Source organism: Monodon monoceros, unplaced genomic scaffold, assembly GCF_005190385.1.
Source record: "Monodon monoceros isolate NGI ecotype Baffin Bay Population unplaced genomic scaffold, NGI_Narwhal_1 Super_Scaffold_19, whole genome shotgun sequence".
Taxonomy (NCBI): domain Eukaryota; kingdom Metazoa; phylum Chordata; class Mammalia; order Artiodactyla; family Monodontidae; genus Monodon; species Monodon monoceros.
Window position 1 is genome coordinate 48,225,592 of NW_021703775.1, and position 21,754 is coordinate 48,247,345.

Below are 21,754 nucleotides of genomic sequence, written 5' to 3' on the forward strand. Positions count from 1 at the left end.
AATAGCAAGTAACCAAAAACTAGTTAAGAGAAATACAATTTGTATAAAACTCAAAAACAAGCAAAATTAAGCAATATACTGTTTGGAGATGCATACTTTGGTAATAAAATTAATTTTAAAAAACAAAGGAATAATAAACACAAAATTCAGATTAAGGGTCACTTCTAGGCATAGGAACATGAGAGGGATAAAGGAGAAACAACTACATAGATGCAATGTCATTGGCATCTATTTCTTCAGTCTACAACTGTTCTATTACCTTGCTTAATAATTTACATTTACGTTATATACGTCATCTGTCAATCGTGAAGAGGACATAGTTTTAAAATCAAAATCTCAGTTAAAAAAATTTATAACTCATTTATGCTCAAATTTATGCTCGTTATATGAGGACTAATTTAGTTATAACTAGAGCTCTCCAACATCTCAGTGGGGATTTGTGGGGTAGGTGTACGGGTGAGAAGTTCGACTGGTAATGAGTTTTTTGGTCAGTGGAGTTATTCGAACAGAGGTAAGTCAACCCCTTTAAATCAACGTGGATATTTTAAAGTAAACTTAAGCCTTAGTTAATTTATTGAATTAAGACCCTTCCACATCTGAAAGACTATGACTCCATGCATCAATTGGTGAATGAAATAATTTAACTGTTCATGTTAGCCAAAACTGCTGGCATATAGAGTCTATATAGATACTGCCTTGACCTTCCAGTCCTGGAGTTAGAATGAATCAGTTGCTCCCAGGAGAAGCCAGGGAACAACTTCACCCTAAAAGTCACTTGCTTCTGTTTTTCCCTTAATGAGTATTTAATCCATTCATCATATGTCATTATTCCTTGACGAGCTAGTAGAGAGGAAGAAAGGAGTGGGATCAATATATACTGCTTAGCATTTTCACATAACTCAATTTTATGCAACTAATTACTTAAAGATAGTGTTGAAGCTAATTTTAGCAAGTAATAAGCTTTAGGCAGGATCTTAGAGAATATTCTGCCTTTTAAACTTCATAGGTTCTGGAGTTGAAAGTTGAAGGCCCCTTTACTGACAGTGTGGCCAAACGTTCCTCAGATCCTCGCCATCTCCTTGATGGCGAGTGTCAACAAAAGCGCCACGATCGTCACCTACAGAGAACATTTAAAACTAAGTTAAAAGCATAGATTAAATAAATTCATTTGTGCCAGCTTCCAAAAGTCAAAGGCAATCTTCAGAGCCTGGAAATGAGAGAAGCCAGAAAGGCTATGCCATAGAGAGTGGACAGCTGGCATCTACTAAACCCCACTGAAAACACAGCCCATTCCATAGGTCGCTCAGAGGAGTCAGTTATCTCTGTGGACTCCCCTCTCAGAAGTGCCTTCTACCTAACACGATCTGCCTGGGGCTCACTAACCCACTGCCTGTCTTCCGAGCAACACCATTTTTGGTTAGTAATTCCAGCAAGGAAGAGGATCAATGAGTACAACCCAGAAGTTCTGGTTTTATATCAAGTGGACTAGAGGAAGACGCTAAGGCCAAGACTGGAAACAGGTCCCTGCCCTTCACCCAGTGACACTCTTAGTGATGTTTCACATTCCAGACTGTGTCGTTTTTGGAGAAAGTCAAAGTCGGTGACCAGTCATGTCACTGGTTTGAGACAAAAATAGTGACCAGGAAGGACATTTCTACAGTCAAATTAATATAAACTATTCCAGACATGCATCAAGGTTCTATTTGCCGTCTTCCTTGGGTCAGGGTGTAATAAACTCAATCAAGAAAGATAAGGGAGTAACTTATCTTGCTTCCCCTAAAATCAATGCTAGCACACAGGCATTTTGCTATTTGTCTGGAAGTGACCGAAGGGTGGGGAGGAAGCATCCCTGGGTGGGTCACGTGACCCTACCAGCTCCCAAGGCAGATCTCTTCTCACAAGGGCTCGGTGGGGAGCCTCTGAAACCTGTGCCGGTTTTTCTCTGCAGGCGCAGGAAGAAAGCAGGTGGATGGATAAATAAACATGGCCTTGCTCCTGGTGGCCTTGCTCACATTCCTGAGCTTGGGCTCAGGATGTCATCATCGGATCTGCCACTGCTGTAACAGGGTTCTCCTCTGCCAGGAGAGCAAGGTGACAGAGATTCCCTCCGACCTCCCCAGGAATGCGGTTGAACTGTGAGTATCAGAGACAGTGGGAACGACAGCATGGCCGGTATTTGTGTGTTGCATGCTATTATTATTTTCACATTGGACTGATAACTGTTGGGCTAAAATATTTCGGCCCTGACCAAAGGCTTACATAAAACAAACTCCCCCGGCCCAACACTCCCGCCCTGCGGTTCTCTAAGGAGCGTAGTGAGACTTTGTCTCAGAACTGTCGGGGAAGGGCAGCACGGAGACCCAAATCCAAATGCAAAGGGAAGAGTTTTTCGTTGTTTTCAACACTTCTGCTCTTGGGTGCCATAGACTCTTTGGTAAAACCAGAAAAACAAAACTAAGAAAAATCAGAAACCTAGAAGAGTTAGGATTGGAGGGAGAAAGATGCCTTCGATTTAAGTGGAAAGCGCGGTGTGTTTCCTGAGGACACTGAATTCAAGAAGGCAAGAGTCACTACTGCTTTGGAGGCACCAGCAAGTAATCCCTGAACTGAGACTCTGCTTCCTGGGGAAAAAGGAATTGTAAGGGAGGGAAGGGGTGTGAAAAAAGGAAGAAAGAAAAGAGAAAAGGAGGCAGAGAGGGATGGAGAGAGACAGGATAATCTTTCATACCCCTGGGAAAATGTGATTCCCAACTTTAGATTTTTACTAAACTATTTTAATAGGAAGTAGACGGACTCTAGGAATTGGACAAGATCTTAGACATCATTTCACTCTATCTCTTTATTTTGCAATGGAGGAATCCGGGGTCTGGAGAGTAAAGAGAATTGCCCAAACTCTCACAATGAGTTGAGACAGAGCCTAAACTAGAAAGCAGGCCTTTTGCCTCACAGTCAACTATTCTTCCCTTAAAGTCCCATGTCCACTGCATTAGAGCAAGAGGAAAGTGGAACTGTTTAATTGTCCAATTACTATTGATACTTCCCCTGAGAACTGGCAAGTGGTGGCTGAGAGGCTGTAGATCTGCTCAGTGGTTTTATCCCAAGGATTTGAAACAGAAGCTGCTATTCTGGAAGCCTGTTTTAATCTTGGTTCCCCAAAGCTATGCATGACTCTTATGTTACTGCAGAAGGTGGTCACCTTTTTGTTTACCAATTACCTTACCTACACTCAAACACGATGGTGTTGCACTTCAGATTTTCATTCAGGGACAAACGGCCGCAAGACTGACTCGGTTCTGCTTGCTCCTTTTTCCCTTGACGTCACAAGCCCTCCATTCCTACCCAAAGGCAGCTGCAGCGGCAGGGAAAATAAGTGACCAACTGTGTGTTTTGGCTGAACCGCCTCAGATGGACAGCTACTCCCGATTATAAGGAAGGATGCACCTACGCACAGTCTGCTTTGTTACTTGATCATAAACACAGGAGGAAGCCGGTGTACCTGAGCTCCTGTAAGAAGTCACCCATTCCTAAGCGACTTTGAACAATTACTTAACCTCTTTTGAGCCTCAGGTTCCTAACTTCTAGAGGGTTTAATACGACCTGCTTAGTCGGATGGTGGTGAACACTAAATGATACAGCCCCCCAACACACACACACAATTTCTACCTCTCCTGGCCCTTCTCTTTTTTCAATGTTTCCCCATGGGCCAAGCAGTGCCAACCAGTCGCTAAAGCAGACAGCCTCTAACAAGACTTAATTTTACGGTGATACTCCTCTATCCAAAACTCCCTTCTGTGCTAGGCTGTCTGCTTTCTGGTATCTCTTCACTAGAAGAGAGAATTTTTTTCATTCTGCATAGAACAACAGGGAGTAGCCAGATGTGAGCCGCAGTCTGTGGAATGCCCACTTCTGATTTAGACTATAGCTGAGAGTGGCTAAATACTTCTGGCTTCAGTAGGGTTTAGGCAGCCTGAGACAACATAGTACCGTGAATAAAGTACTCAACTAGGTGAGCAGGGTCAGGAATGGAGGGAATTCTCAGGTTATAGTCACAGGTGGGCCTTTAATTGATTATGACAAGTCAGAGATGGAAGAGTGTGGACTCCAGATCGCAAGAGACCTGGGTTCTAACCCAGACTATGACACTGCTTTTTGTTCTATCACGTGGGCTCTTGGCTGTATCATGGAAATTGCAATGTGTACCTTTTTCAGAGTTGCTGTGAGGATTAAATGGAGTATTAAAACATCCAGCACAATGCCTCGCAAGTGGCAGGGGAGGGGGGGATTGTTGCTTTCGTCATCTGTAAAATACTAGAGAAAAAAACACCAGAGAGGGCATTCAGGATGATCAAATGAATCAATAGGAATGAGAATGATTTGAAAAATGGATGTAAAGCTCTTCATAACTTTGAGATAGTTTACAGCAACCCACTGATTTAAGAATAATCTCCTCCTCCTCCCAGTGGCCGGAGCTCTCCCTCTCCATGCCCTTACTTTCCGAGTAAGAAAATGTGTTCCTTTAGGCTTTCAATATTTTCCAAGAACTCAAGGAGCAGGTTTCATCCTGACCATGGGCAAAGGATTTTTGATTTCAGACTTAACTTAGAAACTCAGCTTTACCTGGGGGCAGTCAATGAATCTAGAAAGGCCCCTTTGATCTCGCTTAATTCTTCCTGGAGTTAGAATTTCTAAGAAGAATGTGAACACCCATTCAAAACTTGAAATTTTAAGTCTAAGTGACTGTGTGGATACAGATATCTTTTTCTCCAGCAGGGTCAGATGGCCACAATACTAGAAGAAAAGACCCCACTGATGGCCATTCTTGGCATAGGGAGATCTGTACTGAGATTATATTATAGGCTGCCTGTGTTGACCCCTCTCCTCACAGCAAGTTCCTGTATCTCATTGCCATCTCAACTGACCAGCACTTACTTCTAATTATCTAATTATATTTTTCCCTTTTATTTTCTTCCTTTGCTATATATTCCTTGTTTTGCTGTTTTGGTTTAGATCACTAGCCATATCGCATAACCACAGAGTATTGTTTAGATAGGAACTAGTTTAGTCTTTCCTTAGTAGGTCCTTCGTTCGGAGGGATGTTATCAGTATTACGCCAAAAGGAAAGCCTTTCGCTATGCCAATAAGGTTCCGTGATCTCCAAGAGGAAAACAGATTTTTTGATGCTTGCAAACAATTTCAATTGTGGAGTTTTTTCTTTAAGAGCGTCTTCCAGAATTAATATTCTGAGAGCAGTTTGAGAACAGTTTGAGAAAGGCTGGTTCGAAGTTGGTCTATCCAACCCCAGCCACCAGTACAGATGCCCTGTAAAGTCTGCACTGCAGCCCAGATCCCCTGACTCCCAGTCCAGTGCTCAATAACAGCTAAAGGTGGACCTCTGGCTGATTTTCATTGCTTTACGCCTGACAAGCAACTATTTAAGACCACCATGTGTCCTCGTGAAGGAGATGGTTCTGAACTATGGACTAAAGCCACACAGAACTAGGTGTTACTCTTTCAGAGGTGTAGAAAGGGATGGATTACAAAACTACTAAAGCCACTGTTGACGTCTTCATTTGTTGAATACTGATAATTCAATTCACCTCATCATGTAGGTTTCCTGTTTCCGATTGCCCACATCTAATGTTTTACAAACTCCCTTCATACTGCTACAAGAAGTAATTCTTTTTTTTCTTTGCCATCTTCTTTGTTTGGGATCTGAACATCTAAAGCCTGGATTAAATAATTATGTGCTAATCTACCTCCTTGCTACCAATCTCTCTCTTCTCCAAACCAGCCTGAACATCGCCATTCTAGGCTTCTCCATTAAACACCACTGCCACCATGTTATGATTCCCCAGTTCAAAATCATTCCGTGGCTCATCTTTCTGACTTTACCTCTCACCTTTCACCAACAGGAGCCATCTACTCCGCCAGGCTGATAAAGACTTGCTCTCAAGCTCAGTTTGTGTCCCGAGGTGTTTACGTCATACTACTTGCTTATGTAATCTTCAATTTCTTCTTTGTCTCTTGAAATCCAACCTACTTATCATAAGCTTACTCAAAGGTTGCTTCCCTGACCATTACATTTTCATTTAATCTGAATCCCGGTGCCGTTCATTTTATAATCTTGCTTTGCCCTTAATTTTTCATATGTATCTTATTTCCGCAACTGAAGTGAAAATTTCCTTTGTACTCCTTATTGTGCCTGGCTCAATGCAATGTAGTTTCTGGGGCCTCGATTACATGTAGAACAAATGGTACAATAAATAAGGGGGAATTGCATCTATTTATTTGCTCCGCTCCTCAGTATCGAAGAAAAGATTCTTATAAAAGATGATTATTGCTCTCCCTGTGGTGAACTACTATAGGATTTGATAGTTTCCTTGTTTTCTTCGCTTTTTTATGTGTTTATTTTTTTTAAAATGCCTGTATATCATTCTGGCATCCATTAATTTATTCAGAAAGAGAGATACATAGACTAGAAACAAAGTCTACTAAGTTAAAAGCTGAATATTCTATATTTTAGGCACGCCACTCAGTTCTCTTGACTTAATAATACCTGTCTCTCTATTTCTAAAAAGAATACTGAAAAGGATGAGTGAAATTACCTAAACAAAATCACTTTAAACCAGACAAAAATGTTCAAAGAAATATAATTTTTGCCAATTAAGGTCAAATTCCAAAGCCTGAATGTTAGGTTTCTTGTGTTTCCCAGATGTGCTTTGATTACTGTAGTCTGCTTGGATATTAAAACCAAACACCCCACTGTGCAGGTTGCTCTGGGTGCCTATATCTGGAGACTCTTACTGTCTTGTTTAGATATTTCTTTGAAAGAGACAAACAGCACAGTTTTCATGCTAATGCATACATAATCTTTCCTCTCAAAACAAAACCCTGCACCTACTTTAGTGAGAAATGATATGTCTATGTCCAACATTTGGAATTTAATCGGACTGGGGTAAGGAAGGTTTACATTTCCTGCAGAGGAATCAGAAAAAGGAACAGCTATAGAATGCAGTAACTTGAAAGGGGAAAAGTAAAAATTATATTGCAGCGGAAATAAATTCTTTAAAGTAGAAGATGAAATCTACTCTGAGAATTGGCTAAGAGCTATAATTTACAGAGTCATTTCAGCTATTGAAAAGTAAGGGTTTGATAGTGTAGAACTGCACTACTTGGTGATGATAAAATCCCCTTGCTTACCTAAAGGTCAGTGCTGTCCTTCCTCCCCCAAGTCTTCTGACAAAGAAGCCTAAGCTTCAGAAGCAGGAAATCTTGGCAGCAAATGGAAAATTCATTTAACGTTTGATTAGCCTTCTCCAAAACCACTAACTGGGTTCTCCAGTCACTGTGGTTGATTGGACTATTTATTTTTAAGCTGTTAGATTTAAACTCTCCAATTTAGCTTTATTTAGACTAGATTCTAGCTTATATATCCCATAAGGTCACCTAGGAAAGAGAGTAATTATTTTTAATTGCTTAGGATCTGATGATCATAATGAGAATTGGATGTTTCTTCTTAATCTGACCTCTCCCTGAAGTATCTCTGGGCATGTTTTGGGTCTCTGACCTGAACATGTCATTACCTTGTTCTTTCATGTGGAATATGGCAACTGATCTGAAAGTCTTCAAGGGATGTTCAAAAACTCTTTTTGAGTAAAGCAACCAAACCCTTGCCATAGACCTGAAGTCAATTACAGTTTTAGTCTCAGGAGTGGCTAGCGTCTACTCTCTCTCATACCCTCTCCCAGAGTTGGCTCTCTTTTCAGCTAGAGCCAACACACAGCCATCACAGAATCCTGTTATCACCAATCTGGAAAACATACAGCATGAGCCAACTTTTGTATCTCCTTGATGCTAAGACTGATGAAAACCTGTAAGAAATAGGAACCCTAAAAGTTCAGCTGTTTCAATGAATCAGAGAGATCAATTGAGGATATGGGAGAGAAAATTCATCAGTAGACTGGTGAAAGGTGGAAGTAAAACAGTGCTGAGGTTTCTTTCAATTTTAAAATGCTTTGATTTTACAAACATCTTCAGGCATCAAACTTCCCAAAACCAACAGGCTTTTTCTAGGCCTCCAGAGTCCAACATGTATGTAATTCCTAAATTTCTGTATTTCAGTTGTGGGATTTTGAAGGGGGATGTGGTTCTTAGGCTTAATAGACAGTTCTGTTAAGTTCTGTTATTTATAAATGCAACACGGAAAACCTCCCCACAGACACCTCTCTATGGTTACTTTCAGTTTGGGGTTTTAAACAAAGACTTTGTGAGGGATCCCAGCTCCAAAAATGACTTTGTAACTAGATAAACAAAGGCTGATTGGAGGTCATGGAACATTTCATACAGAACCTCCTGGAATAGAAGGGCATTGAAAAAATAAAAGGAGAGCCAGAGCCTTGAGCACTAGATCTCAGGAGTGGCCCCAGGATAAAATATCCTGTCCCTTCTAAGAAAGTCTCCTAAGTTTTGGTTCAGAAGATAGGATCACATCCCTAGAAGACAGGGTGCCTGTACTTGTGCTTCACTCATCAACTCAGGGTAACAGCTTCTGAATCAGCCTCTATGCCTTCAGCCTTCTCCCCTCCCAACCCTCTGCTCTGAGTCCTGGCTCTGGTTTAATTCCTCTGTGGGCTCCAATGCCCAGATTCAGGACAAAAGTCCAAAGTCATAAGTTTGACATTAAGTTCCTCCATATTTTGTCCTCAAATTTAAGTCTCCTGTCTTCTCTCTCAGCTTCTAGCCTTTCTACGCTTTGCTCTATGGACTATTTCCTAATCCCCAGCTCCCAAACATACCTTATATTCCCCTACCTAAATACTATTATTTTCTCCAACCTGAAATGAATCCTACTCTAATAGAGTCAGCTTTTGAGACCAGGTAAAGATGCTCATTTTTCATGAAGTTGTCTTTCAACATCAAATATTTATTGATTATATTTGTGCAAGGCACTATACTGGACACTTGGGAGAAAAGAATCAATAGGGGAGGCACAGGGCCTGTTCTCATGGAGCTGCTAAAAGAGAAGAGTATCAAACAAGAAACGACAATAATGCTTTTCCTCACTTTTACCCACAACAATAAAAATCCCCCTCAGAACCCGGAACGGTCACTGTCAAAACCACTCATTTGACAATTAATTGCAAGTTGCCTTGTACAATCTGAAATCATAGATTGTGATAGCTGGAAGAAACAGATGCCTAATGAAGGTCAATGAGGAGACGTCTGCCTGCCTGATGCCGGAGAAAAAATGGATGCGAAGACGGGCGTCTGCCTGTCCCATCTACAATAGATTTGCTCTTTTGACCACCTAGGGTTGATTTCAGGAACTGTGCAGGGCCACTTCCAGACACCTTATTTTTTTAAAAGGTCAGAAACTCCTATCTTTATTTTACAAGGAAAACACAGCCCTCAAATAAAATAGAACGACAAATGAACACCAGCAAATTTATGGTAAGGCTTAACTGGCAGATGTCCAAATATTTAAGTTTGACTAGAAATTTTCAAATTGGGCAAATACAAGGGTCTGGGTCCTTTGAGTTGGGATAGAGGAGAAGGGTACAGAAGATGGAAAACAGCACCAAAAGTGGAAGCTTAGGCTGCACTGTTTTCTTTGCTACCCTCATAATTTCCCAAAGCTGCTTGTGCCCGTGAATACTATTAAGTGATATTGGGGAGACAGTGGGTAAAAGGAGTTTACGTGTCAATGCACAGTGTATGACAGCTTCCCTTCAGAGAAGCTGAACGTCATCTAATCTGGTAATCACACAGAGTTAGTCTTAACAAAGCCCAGATGTCTCTTCTGAAAATGATATACCTTAGAAACGTCTACATTGGCATGAGCAGGCCACTAATAAGAAATTCTTGAATGCTCTTGAATTTATAAGCAATTTCTCTTCCTTCTAAATTTCAAACTGTTTTTGCATGGCTATGTTTAGAATAGAAAAACAAATTGAATGCAAAAAAAAAAAAAAATGATCACTCTCCATCATCAGATCACAGCCTGAGCAAGTATCAACAGTCAGCCCCAAACCCTTGCCACTGCCATATGCCCACCAAGGCTAATTTCTGCTCAGGGCAGGAAGGAATTTAATTGGTGTTTCTTTATGGTGTTTCTTTCTTCATTTAATTGATGTTTCTTTTATGGGCAAGCAGTGTAGACTTTCCGTAAGTAAATATATTGGGGAGGGGGAGGGGGCGGGTGCAGCAGAAAATACAACAAGAAACACTCTTTTAATTTAGAAAACAAACTGGAAAGGCAATGAAAGCAAATATGAGATTTATGGTGAACAGCAAAGCGGTCATCTGGAATCCTGCACACAGTAGCAAAATTGTTTATCAGGCCCCTGATTGTGAAAATCGGCTGAGCTCCTTCAATAAGAACATACCGTCTTAGAATGGCATCTGACTCCCCCAAACAAATATTAGGCACAAGAGGAAAGAGAACAAACAGTTATGATAACCAGATAGGAAAATTACAAAGTAGCTCTGGAAGCAGAGCTGTAGGGTAAGAAGAAACAAAACAAGAGCCACAGAAGTATAAATAAAAGGAGGGGCTGAGCCACTGAGTCGGGGAATCATTATGTCAATATCTAGGTCTTGCCTCTTGGGCTGGGCAAAGTCCCTGGAGAAGATTCTTCCAAGCTCCTACCTGGAGGGTGAAGCCCTACTGCCAGCATTCTGATGGCTGGGGAAAAGGGCTGGGGGTCTCAGCATCCAGCAGCCATAAGTGGTCTCTGCGATCTCCAGTTCAGAAACTCTCTATTCTACTCTCTTTAAAGAATAAACCTATCTGCTATGTTTTCCTCTCGGAGTCTTATGGTTTCTGCTTCTATATTTAGGTCTTTAATCCGTTTTGAGTTTATTTTTGTATATGGTGTCAGAGAATGTTCTAATTTCTTTGTTTTACATGTAGCTGTCCAGTTTTCCCAGCACCACTTACTGAAGAGATTGTCTTTTCTCCATTGTATATTCTTGACTCCTTTGTTGAAGAGTAATTGGCCACAAGTTTATTGGTTTAGTTCTGGACTCTATTCTGTTCCATTGATCTATGTGTCTGTTTTTGTGCCAGTATCATATTGTTTTGATTACTGTAGCTTTGTAGTATAGTCTGAAGTCAGGGCACATGATTCCTTCAGCTCTGTTCTTTCTCAAGATTGTTTTGGCTATTTGGAGTATTTTGGGTTTCCATACAAATTTTTAACTTATTTTTTCTACTTTTGTAAAAAATGACATTGGTATTTTGAGAGGGATTACATTAAATCTGTAGACTGCCTTGGGTAGTATGGTCATTTTAACAATATCTTTTTATTACTGAGTTGTGAGAATTTGTGGTACATTCTAGACACAAGTCCTTTATCAGATGTATGATCTGCAAATATTTTGCCCCATTGTGTGAGTTGTATTTTCACCTTCTTGGTGGTGTCCTTTGAAGCACAAAGCTTTTTAATATTGATAAAATCCAGTGTATTTTTTGTTGTTGTGATATTTGGTTTTGGTTTCATATCCAAGAATTCCTTGCCAAATCCAAGGTCACGAAAATTTATTTCTATGTTTTCTTCTGAGACTTAAAGTTTAAGATCTTACATGTTGGTCTTTGATCCATTTTGAGTTAATTTTTGTATATGATGTCAGATAATTGTCCAAAATCATTTTTTGCATGTGGCTATCCAGTTGTCCCAACACCATTTGTTGAAAAGACTATATTTCCCCTACTGAATAGTCTTGGCACCTTTGTTGAAAATTATTTGTCCACAGAGATGTGAATTTATCTCTGGACTCTAAATTCTGTTCCAATTGATCTATATATCTATCCTTGTATCAGTACCAAACTGTCTTGGTTATATGGAGAATGTTCCATGTGCACTTGAGAAGACTGTATAATCTCTTTTTGTTGGGTTGAGGGTTCTATACATGTCTGTTAGATCTAGTTGGTTTATAGCATTGTTCAAGTCTCCTATATATTTGTTGATCTTCTGTCTAGTTGTTCTATTATTGAAAGCAGGGTATTGAAGTCTTCAACTTTTATTGTCAAATAACCTATTTCTTAATTTCTGTCAGTTTTTGCTTAACGTATATGGTGCTCTGTTATTAGGTATATATATGTTTTTAACTGTTACATCTTCCTGATGGATAGAAACTGTTATCCTCATAAAATATTCCTCTTTATATCTAGCAACACTGTTTTGTTTTAAAGTCTCTTTTTTCTTGTATTAGTATAGCTACTCCAGATTTCCTGTGACTGGTATTAGTATAGCTGGTATTTGTATAGCTACTCCAGATTTCCTATGGCTGCTATTTGCATGATGTATATACTATTTCAATCCTTTTACTTTGAATCTATTTGTGCCTTTGAATTTAATGTGTGTCCTTTAGAAAATATATGGCTAGATCATATTTTTAGTCTAGTTTGATAATCTCTGTCTTATGACTGGATTGTTTGATCCATTCACATTTAATGTTATTACTGATATAGGTGGATTTACATTCGCCATTTTTGTTTTCATCTGACTTTGGTTTTATTTACATCTGACTTTTTGTTTTCTATATGTCTCATGTCTTTTTTCCTCCTCTATTCCTCATTTACTACTTTCTTTCACATCAAGTGAATCTTTTCTAATGTAGCTTTTAAATTTTTTAATGATTTTTTACTATATTTTTGAGATTTTGTTTTTCTAGCGGTTGCTCTAAGGTTTATCATATACATCTTACCAGAATCAGCTAGGTTAATGAGAAAGAGAGAGAGAGCGAGCAAGCGCAAGCTGTATGGTGTGGAATATGTTACCCCTATATAGCTCTACTCCCTAACAATTAAGAGAAGAAAAGAAAAAAGTTTGCAGTTATAGAGTCTTTTATAATTACATAATTACCTTTACCAAAGCTTTTTGTTTGTGTGGATTTGAATTACTATCAGGGGTCACTTGTTTCAGCCTGAAAAACTTCCTTTAACATTTCTTATAAGGCAGGTCTAATAGCAAGAAATTCTCTAAGCTTTCATTTACCTTGGAAAACCTTTATTTTGCCTTCATTTTTGAAACATGGGTTTCTGCTTATAGTGTTCTTGGTTAACAGGGTTTTTTTTTCTTTGAACACTATAAATATGTTATCCCAGCTCTACCTCTGGCCTCCATTGTTTCTGATGAGAAGTGAGCTGTTAACCTTGTTGAGGGTCCCTTGTAAGTAATGAGTCATTTTTCTCTTGCTGCTTTCAAGATTTTCTCCTTGTCTTTGATTTTCAGCATTTTTACTATATTGTGTCTGTTTATGGGTCTCTTTGTGTATATTCTACTGGAATAATGTTGAGCTTACTAGATGTTTTCAATAAATCTAGGAGGTTTTCAGCTATTATTTTTCCAAATATTTTTTCTTCCTTTTTCTTTCTCCTCTCCCCAATACTTCCATTATGCATATATTGGTGTGCTCAACTTTGTTGCATATTTCTCTGAGGTTCTCTTCATTTTTCTTCATTCTTTTTTTCTGTTTTTGGCTTGCATAATCACTATTGGTTTATTTTCAATTTTTCTATTTCTTTCTTCTGCAAGTTCAAATCTACTGTGATTTGAGACACTCGTGATTTTTTAAAATTTCATTTTATTTTTTAAAATAATTGCTATCTATTTATATTCTCTTTTTGATGCAATATTGCCAGCATATTTTCCTCTATTTCTTTAATCATGCTTTTCTTTACTTCTGTGAACATATTCATAATGACTATGTTCAAATATATTTCTGTTAAATCTGACATCTGGTTATTCTCACAGGCAGTTTCTGTTGCCTGTTTTATTTTCCTGTTTCTTTGTATCCCTTTGATTTTCGGTTTGTTTGTTTTTTTTTCTTTCTTTTTCTTCTTTTTGTTTTTTTGCTGGAAACAACATTTCAGATAATCTATTGTAGCATTCTGGGTACTGGTTCCACCTCCATGACTTATTAGTGCTGTTTGATTGTTTGTTGTTTAGTGACTACTGGCTAGATTATTTTAGTGAAAGCATTTGATGTTGATTATCAAGAAGGCACAGCTTTGAATATGCCCACAGTCACCCTGGGAAGACAAGGTATTGGCAGGGCTCTCTTCCATTCTTTCCCTGACCACACCCAGATGTTAAACTTTACTACTTGCAGGCAGATTATGCTACTACTTTCAACAATTCCCAGGGCACAAATTCCTCTATAAACTAATCCAGTCAAATTGTGGCTCCTTCAAAGAAATCATGTACAGGGTCAATGTTTGATATCCATTCTGACCCGAGGGGGTCTCCTTCCAGCTGTCTTATTCCCCCGGTTCTCTCCTGCAGACTAATTGTCCTACGTTATATATCTATTAGATCCATGAATATCCCAATTGCCTTTACCATACCTTTGCTGTTCTTGAGAGTGCTCTCAGGCTTAAACGTCTCCATCCTCTGCTGCAAATGAAATCAGTTCCCTTGGGAAGAGAATACCAGATACGCATTTCACAGTCTGCTTCTCACTTCGGGCAAAATCTCAGCCAGGGCTCTGGAGCCAGGAGTGGATTCAAAGGCAAACTTCTCTCTGGGACCCTCATTCCAGGAGTTAAACACTTGAAGGAAGGTAGAGTAACAACCTGAGATGGTCTTAGCTTGATTCTTTTGGCTTGGAACCACCACCTCATGAGCCCTGGCAAGAGTTTTGGATCTCCAATATTCTCAGCAGGCCATACCCAAGATAGAGCCTCTGGTGCACAAGTGTGCCTTGGTAAAAAGAAAGGAGCCCCCACTTCCCAACCACACTTGCCCAGAATGCAGCCTCAGCAAACAAGCAGCTGGAGGCAGAATGAGAAATGCTGAAGTCCTGCTTCTCCTGGAAGAAAGCCCTCCACCTGGAAGCTGGGAAGAGACGAAACCCTGTGTTCTTGACTTCTTGCATTCTGGAGTAGAGTCTCCACTTCTCTGAGGTGGGAGGGGAGAGGGAGGCCACAGTTTTGATTTAAGTAACACACTCTTGCCTTTTTTTAACTAGATTTTCATAGATTTTCTTGAATAGATGTTTCCTCCTTTGCTCTTTGCCCTTAGGACCATTTCCAGAGGCTTTGAATAGTTTTCTTTCTTCTTTGGTTGGTTTGCTTTGTTTTTATAATTTTTACCAGGTTCACTACAGAGCTGGTCAGCTGAGCTTCTCACACAGTCATGCTGAAAATCAATCACGCCACTATGTTCTTGATCAAGCAAAGCAAAGGGGGAGCTGGTTGTGACTGAAAGCAGAAAAGCAGTCAGGTACCCAGGATTATCCTCTCTGAAGTTCTTGGTGTGCCCTTGAACAAAGGAGGACAGTTGGGCAAGCCAGGAATAAATGTTTTCACAGTGAAGTTTTTCACCCCATTTTTACTTTAATGTTTTTCATATACATTATTAGTTTTAAATAATTCAGTACACATGTCCTAAATGTTGGTCTGGTGAATAATAATGGCTCTATCACCTACCAAATAAGGCCACTAACTGCTTTTTTGGCAGGCATAACAGTTTCTTAAACATTGTGATATGGCGAGCAAAACAAGTGGAAATGGAATTATATCTGAAAGGATGGTTTCCAGGGTTGTTCTAGTTTATTAGATCAAAAGAGAAAAACAGATTTCTTTTCTCCTGAGCAGGCTAGAGACAAAATGACCTTCTCCCTGTACGTTGACAGTCCTGACCATTTGACTGAAGTAATTTCAGCAACAGGGAGCATGCAGTTGTACCAAATGGAAAACAAGCCAAAAGCAATATCAAAATCTTGAGTTCAGCATCCTCCCCGAAAAATCACTGAGACCCTAAACAAAGTGGTACATCATACACGACCTGCTACTACACGCATCACACTTTATTGAATACTTACTGTGTGTACAGCCATTTGCTGGGATATAAGAGCCAATTTTGCAGCCCTGACATATGACCCTTTTAATGTAGCTGAAGAGAGTAGACACACACAGAGACATAGAAAAAGAGAACAAGGCTTTTCAAGTGACCATGTGATAACACAATAAGGACAGAGAATTCAGGACAAAATCTGCCTACTGTGGAAGTTCCTTGAAGGGAGAGGTACCCACGCTTGCAATAAACAAACAAGGGTACTTCCTTGAATAGGTGACACATGTGGTGGATATTAAAAAAAAAAAAGATTTAAATATGTAACAGTGAGGGAAGATGCTTAGTAGATAGAAAGAACACCTGGAGAGCTAGTCCAACAGCAGCAAATCAAAGAAATAGCTTTTTCTCCGGAAGGAAATAGTATTGTTTCTGAATTATCAATTTCATTTCTCAAAATGTGCCAAGCGCAGCACTTGGGTGAGAGTGGGGGAAATTGGAGCATTTCCATTCCAGATCTCCAAATTCAAGAAAGATTATCTAGCAGGGAAAAAAAAAATGTTCTGTTTTAATAATTAGTGGAGGTTTGGGTAGAAAGAACCAAGGCATGATTCAGAGAAATTTAGTGGAGTGTGTTAAATGGCTTTACAAATCTCTTTGACTGAATGCAGAACAGACTAGACCCAGCCTGATTTTGTAGTTAAGAAATACAAATTACTTAAGTCACTAGAAGTATTTTCAAATAGAATCAGTTTTTTACTCAATTATTTATTTCAATTGTCTGGAGAAGGGACTAGCTGAGGTCATATTACGCCTAGGAGATCTTTGGATCTAAAACCATATGTTTCTGAAATAAATAATTCTTTCAGAGAAACTTACTTAAACATCGGGCTAATTTACTCTTTTACACACTAAGCAAATAGACGCCAATTAGATCTAGATAACTTTTCCTAGAATTAACCTGAAATTAGCCATTTTGTTTGTTGATCCCCAACCCAACTGTTTTTCAAAAGAAAGGAAAAAAATGAATGAATAATTGAGCATAAAACAATAAATATCAAGAAAATGTTCCAAATATTCTGCCTCCCCATCTATTGTCTTCTTCTAACTCTGCTTTCAAGGTGGGCAGTCAAGATCAGCTACTGATGGAAGCCCATCTACTTTTTTTTTTAACATCTTCATTGGAGTATAATTGCTTTGGAATGGTGTGTTAGTTTCTGCTGTATAACAAAGTGAATCCCCTATACGTATACATATATCCCCATATCTCCTCCCTCTTGTGTCTCCCTCCCACCCTCCCTATCCCACCCCTCTAGGTGATCACAAAGCACCAAGCTGATCTCCCTGTGCTATGTAGCTGCTTCCCACTAGCTATCTATTTTACATTTGAACCTAGGGGCAGGACAGGAATAAAGACGCGGACGTAGATAATGGACTTGAGGACACGGGGAGGGGGAAAGGTAAACTGGGACAAAGTGAGAGAGTAGCATTGACATATATATACTACCATCTACTTTTGTTTTTGCATCACTCTTAAGTTGTCTCCCTTCCAATAATCATTATGGTGTAAGTGACACTCCAGGGGAAATCAATTCCTTTTAACTAAATACAAAATCCTCCCTCGAATCATAATTGGGACTTTGTTGATTCTGCTGTTGTCTGAACACTTTGACAGACAGCCGACAGCCACCATCTTGTTTTCACCGAAGTTGAATAGCTTGTCTCCTGCAGCCTTTGGGGAAGATTTGCCAGCCTTTAGGAACTGCCCCCCTTGAGTAGGGAATAATTACAACTACTTAGATATCAGAATTGCATTTCCTAGAGACTGGCTCCATGTTGTTTTTCTCAAGATTGTTTAAAGGAAAACTCCTTTAAACCCCTAAAGGGATAGAGTCTTTTTCATTTTCTTTCTACTTAGAAAGATGTGACATCTACAGAAAGCATTTAGATTTGTAAGACCCTCAAAAACAAGGATGCCCATGCCCCTGTCTTAGGTCTGGCAAGTATCATGCATGTCTTAGACCTACCGCAAGCAATATTTCTGAATAAATGAAATGAATGGCTTGCACTGAGTTGAACGGATGAGTTGAATTGAATTGGATTGGATTGAAATGAATTGAATTGGACTTCTCTGCACTGACAGAGTAGCTATCATGAAAGCAGAAGGAAGGTAAGGATGTGCCATTCACTAGCTAATCAGGGCCAGAACTCAGCATGATCAGGGAGTCCAGGACCTCCTGGCTGCTGAGGACCAGAGGTTAAGTGATTTCCCAAGGACAGATAGCAAAGTGGGAGCAGAGCAGAGACTCCAGACATAATAGCAGTAAAGACAAATAATTGGGCTTATGTGTACTGTGTAAGTAGAATGACAGGCACAGCTCTAAGTGTCTCACTGTAGCATCTTTTTTACTCCTCATAGCAACCCCTTGGGGCAAGCCCCACTATTACCCACACTTTCAGATAAAGCAACTAGGCATCAAGCAATTAAGTAATTTGCCCAAGGGGCACATCCAGGATTTTTGGACTCAGGAAGCAAGACCCCAAGACACTGCTGTTAACCATTGCAAGACATCATGGGCAGGGAAGAAAAAGAGTTTATAACCACAGCTTAAATAAAAGTTTTAAGAAAGGATAATGACAACAATTTAAGGAAACGGAGAAACAGCAGAAAGGAGGAATTTTTTCCCCTCTGGAGGACGTGCAATTATAAACCTGTTCCAATCTCCTTAATGTAAACATTTTTAAGACATCCAGATTTCACATCTCTTGGACTTCCTGAAGTTTGACCCTGGTAGGATCTGCTGAACCATACTGTACAGAGTGTAGGTATGTCAGGGTTCTAATTTCTGGGAATGTCATAAAATAAAAGGTTTTTAAAAATAATACATAATCTCATATTTATATTTATCTATACTTTATAATCTAAAACATAGCCCCATAATGTTGAAAATGTTCAATTAATGTCTTGGGACACAGAGGCCCTCGTTAGTGCTGGACACCATGTTCATACTATCAGAATGCAGGAATACTGACATGGCGTCATCTCCCTGCCCTGTGTGCACCAAAAGGCCTGTCCACTGCTGAATTTTCTGCTCCCATCAGTGAGGCGTGACTGAGTGCCTCCACTGAACCCTGCACATAGAGGTGCTCTAATCATCCTAGAGAATCAGGACCACACACATGATTCTAATTACTGTATTCCAGTTCTGAAGATCCCAGCTCTTTAGAGTCCCTTGGCTTCCACAAGTTTGTGCAAACCCATCCTTGATCCCTCACCATGTCTCTGGCACCTTGACGGAAGTCGACAATTTTTCTGGTGAGTTCAGGAAGCAGAGAGAAAGGACAGATGCCTCCCTGCGGGGCAGGCCTGCAGGCCATCTCTGAAACCCTCACGTTCCACCATATGATAGGTGTATCACGGGGCAAGGAGACCAAACAGCATCGGGGAAGGATACCAGGACTAGGCGTGAGAAGACCCGGGATCTGGTTCTAATCCCAAGAGCACCTTCTTATTCAACCTAGGAAAATCATCTAACATCTAAGGGCCTCAGCTTACGCTCCTATAAAGTCACAGAACTGAACACGAGAATCCCTGAGCTCACTTCCCTCCCCACCAAACAGCAGGAAAATTTGAGCCCTGAGAATGAACTCTAACTGAAATCATTCAACCCTTTAATAATCACACCAGCTTCATGACACGGTCACTGTCCTTCCCAGCCTACCACTTCCAGAGACTCTGACAGCTTTGTCATATGTGATTCTAGGAATCTCACCTGTGCAGTGAAAGTCCTGCATTTTTTGCCAGCCTCTTTTTTCAGGCTTGTCATGATTAAGTGGCAGCAGGGAAAAGCTAAAGGACCAGGTGTCTTTTTATTGACAGCTTGCCCTGTAGACCCTGCCCCGAGAGGAGGAGAAGCAGAGGTTAACAGAGCCCATCAGCCATCCGCAGTTTCCTAGGCTTTAGGTCTGTCAGCAGCTGACATTGTATCCTCATCACTATAGCGAGTGGCACAACCCAGAAGTGAGGGCCATTTCAGTGGGTGTGTATGTGTGTGATAATTCCTGGCTTTCCTTTCCTAAGTCCAATATTTAAAATCAAGAGCCCTGGAAATTTGAGGCAGTGGATGGCCTTAAAATTCCTTAAAGAGGTGAAGGCTGGGATGGAGGGGAGGCACAGTAACGATTATGAGACAGATGTAACCTTAAAGAAAACAGACCTTTATCTTCTTAAAAATCATTCCATAGTCTACAGATCGTAATTTGGATATTTAATTACATTCTTGTTTTCTGATGCTGCCCAGGCTAAACTTATGTCTGTCCCTAGCTCTTAGAATGTTACACTAAAAGCTTACACTTAAAAACAAAAAAGAGCTTCTGAATAATTACATTATATCTCAGGATTAGCTTTTTTAAATGCCTCCTAATAGCTGAGCAAGTTCCCTCTGGCTACGGACGTAAACCATGTACCCTATTTTTTAGTGATGGTTCAGGGAGGACCTTCTCTCCCCTGAAGAAAACTGCTGCATCTGTTCATTTTATCACCAACACTCTTCGCTTTGTCCTGCCCCTTGGCAAAGTCCTGGCACTTCTACTCCATCTCCCCCTCTCCCTCCCCGCCCCCTCCCCCAGAAAGCAACTCTGGGTGGAGCTCCCTGACATCTGAACCTTGCTTGGAGGGCATGATTCCTTTTAAAACAGACTTTACGGCCATAATGTGTATAGAACATAGTGTTTATATGACTCAAGTAAGTAAGTCACTTAAATGCCTCATGCCCTGAATGTTTCTATCTCAAATCAAAACGTGGATAAAAGGAGGAAGGGAGGGAAGAAGGGGGAGAGGGAAGGAGGAAAGCACTGAGGGAAATGAGGAGAGAGAAATACTACAGTTCTTAGAGAAAAGGATTCCAGTGGGCTAGGCAGATAGACCCCAACATAGCTACTACATCCTTTCATTTTATTTATTTATTTTTAAAACGAGTGATGGTTTTATTGGCAAAATTATAATATATAGGTAGTGTAGGAAGTTATTTCAGATGACAGATTTAGTTGTTTTCCTTACAGCTAAAAGCTGCAATTACCACATTAAAACTTTAATGCAGAATTATCTACATGTGGAGCTTTAGTCTCAGGCCTGGAGCAGCTGTGAAGTGAAAGTGACCACACCGTTCTAGTCCTTGGATAGCAGTATATTGCCCTTCACCTTCCACCCTTGTCATCTTCCCAGCTTCCATTGTAGACAATTCCATTAGGAGTGGTACGAATACCTACTCCGTTTCTTGCCAAGATTCCAAAAGATGTACTTGTACAGTCCCCGTTTGACACAGAGGCGCAGGAGAGATTTTCCGGACTCTGCCAGGTCCCCTGGGCCGCCAGCTCTGTCTACATCCTTCGTTTTATAAATGTCGAAGTTGAGATTCCAGAGGGCTGAGGCGACCTTCCCAAAGGCCCAGAGCCAGAATTTGGCAAAACCAAGAATGGCACCCAAGGTTTTGGACCTTGATCTTCAGCAGAAGTGAGACCTCTTCACCAGGAGGGACTTTGAAAGTGAGGTGGAGGATTGTAGGTTCAGTTGAGCAGGACAGAAAGCCATTGCAGGCCTGGGAGCAGGAGTGTGAAGTCATGTTTTTGGAGCCTTGGCTTGAAAGTAAGTGTTCAAGACAAACTGGAAAAGAGAGAAACTGGTGAAATGGAGACCAGAACAGAGGCCATTACAGTTATTCGGTCATGAGGTGAACAAGACTCTGGACCAGAATAAAAGGAGAAATGGAGAAGAAAGGGTGGATCCAGGAGAATTTTCCAAGGAAGAAGCAATCGGATTTTGTGGTAATGAGGGTTGAGAACAAGAGACAGTCAAAGACAAACCCGACTGTCGTAACCATGGAGGCTGACTCGCTGTTTCACAAGCTGGTAGTCCCTCTGTGGCCCCATTCCTAGAGAAAGCCAAGGCCTTCCCCCAC

At 40.3% G+C, this 21,754-nt stretch overlaps 1 protein-coding gene across 3 annotated transcripts in view; it reads left to right on the forward strand.

Annotated features, from left to right (window-relative positions):
* Positions 1-1,862: 1,862 nt before the first annotated feature.
* The window catches only part of FSHR (follicle stimulating hormone receptor), a 166,241-nt gene continuing 146,349 nt past the window's right edge, over positions 1,863-21,754 (forward strand). For 2 of the 3 annotated variants that reach the window (XM_029232672.1, XM_029232671.1), the window contains exon 1: positions 1,863-2,135. In XM_029232672.1, coding sequence (XP_029088505.1) covers positions 1,984-2,135 — 152 coding nt within the window. In that variant the 5' untranslated portion in view covers positions 1,863-1,983. The remainder of the gene's footprint in view (positions 2,136-21,754) is intronic. The other variant, XM_029232673.1, reaches the window with a different exon arrangement.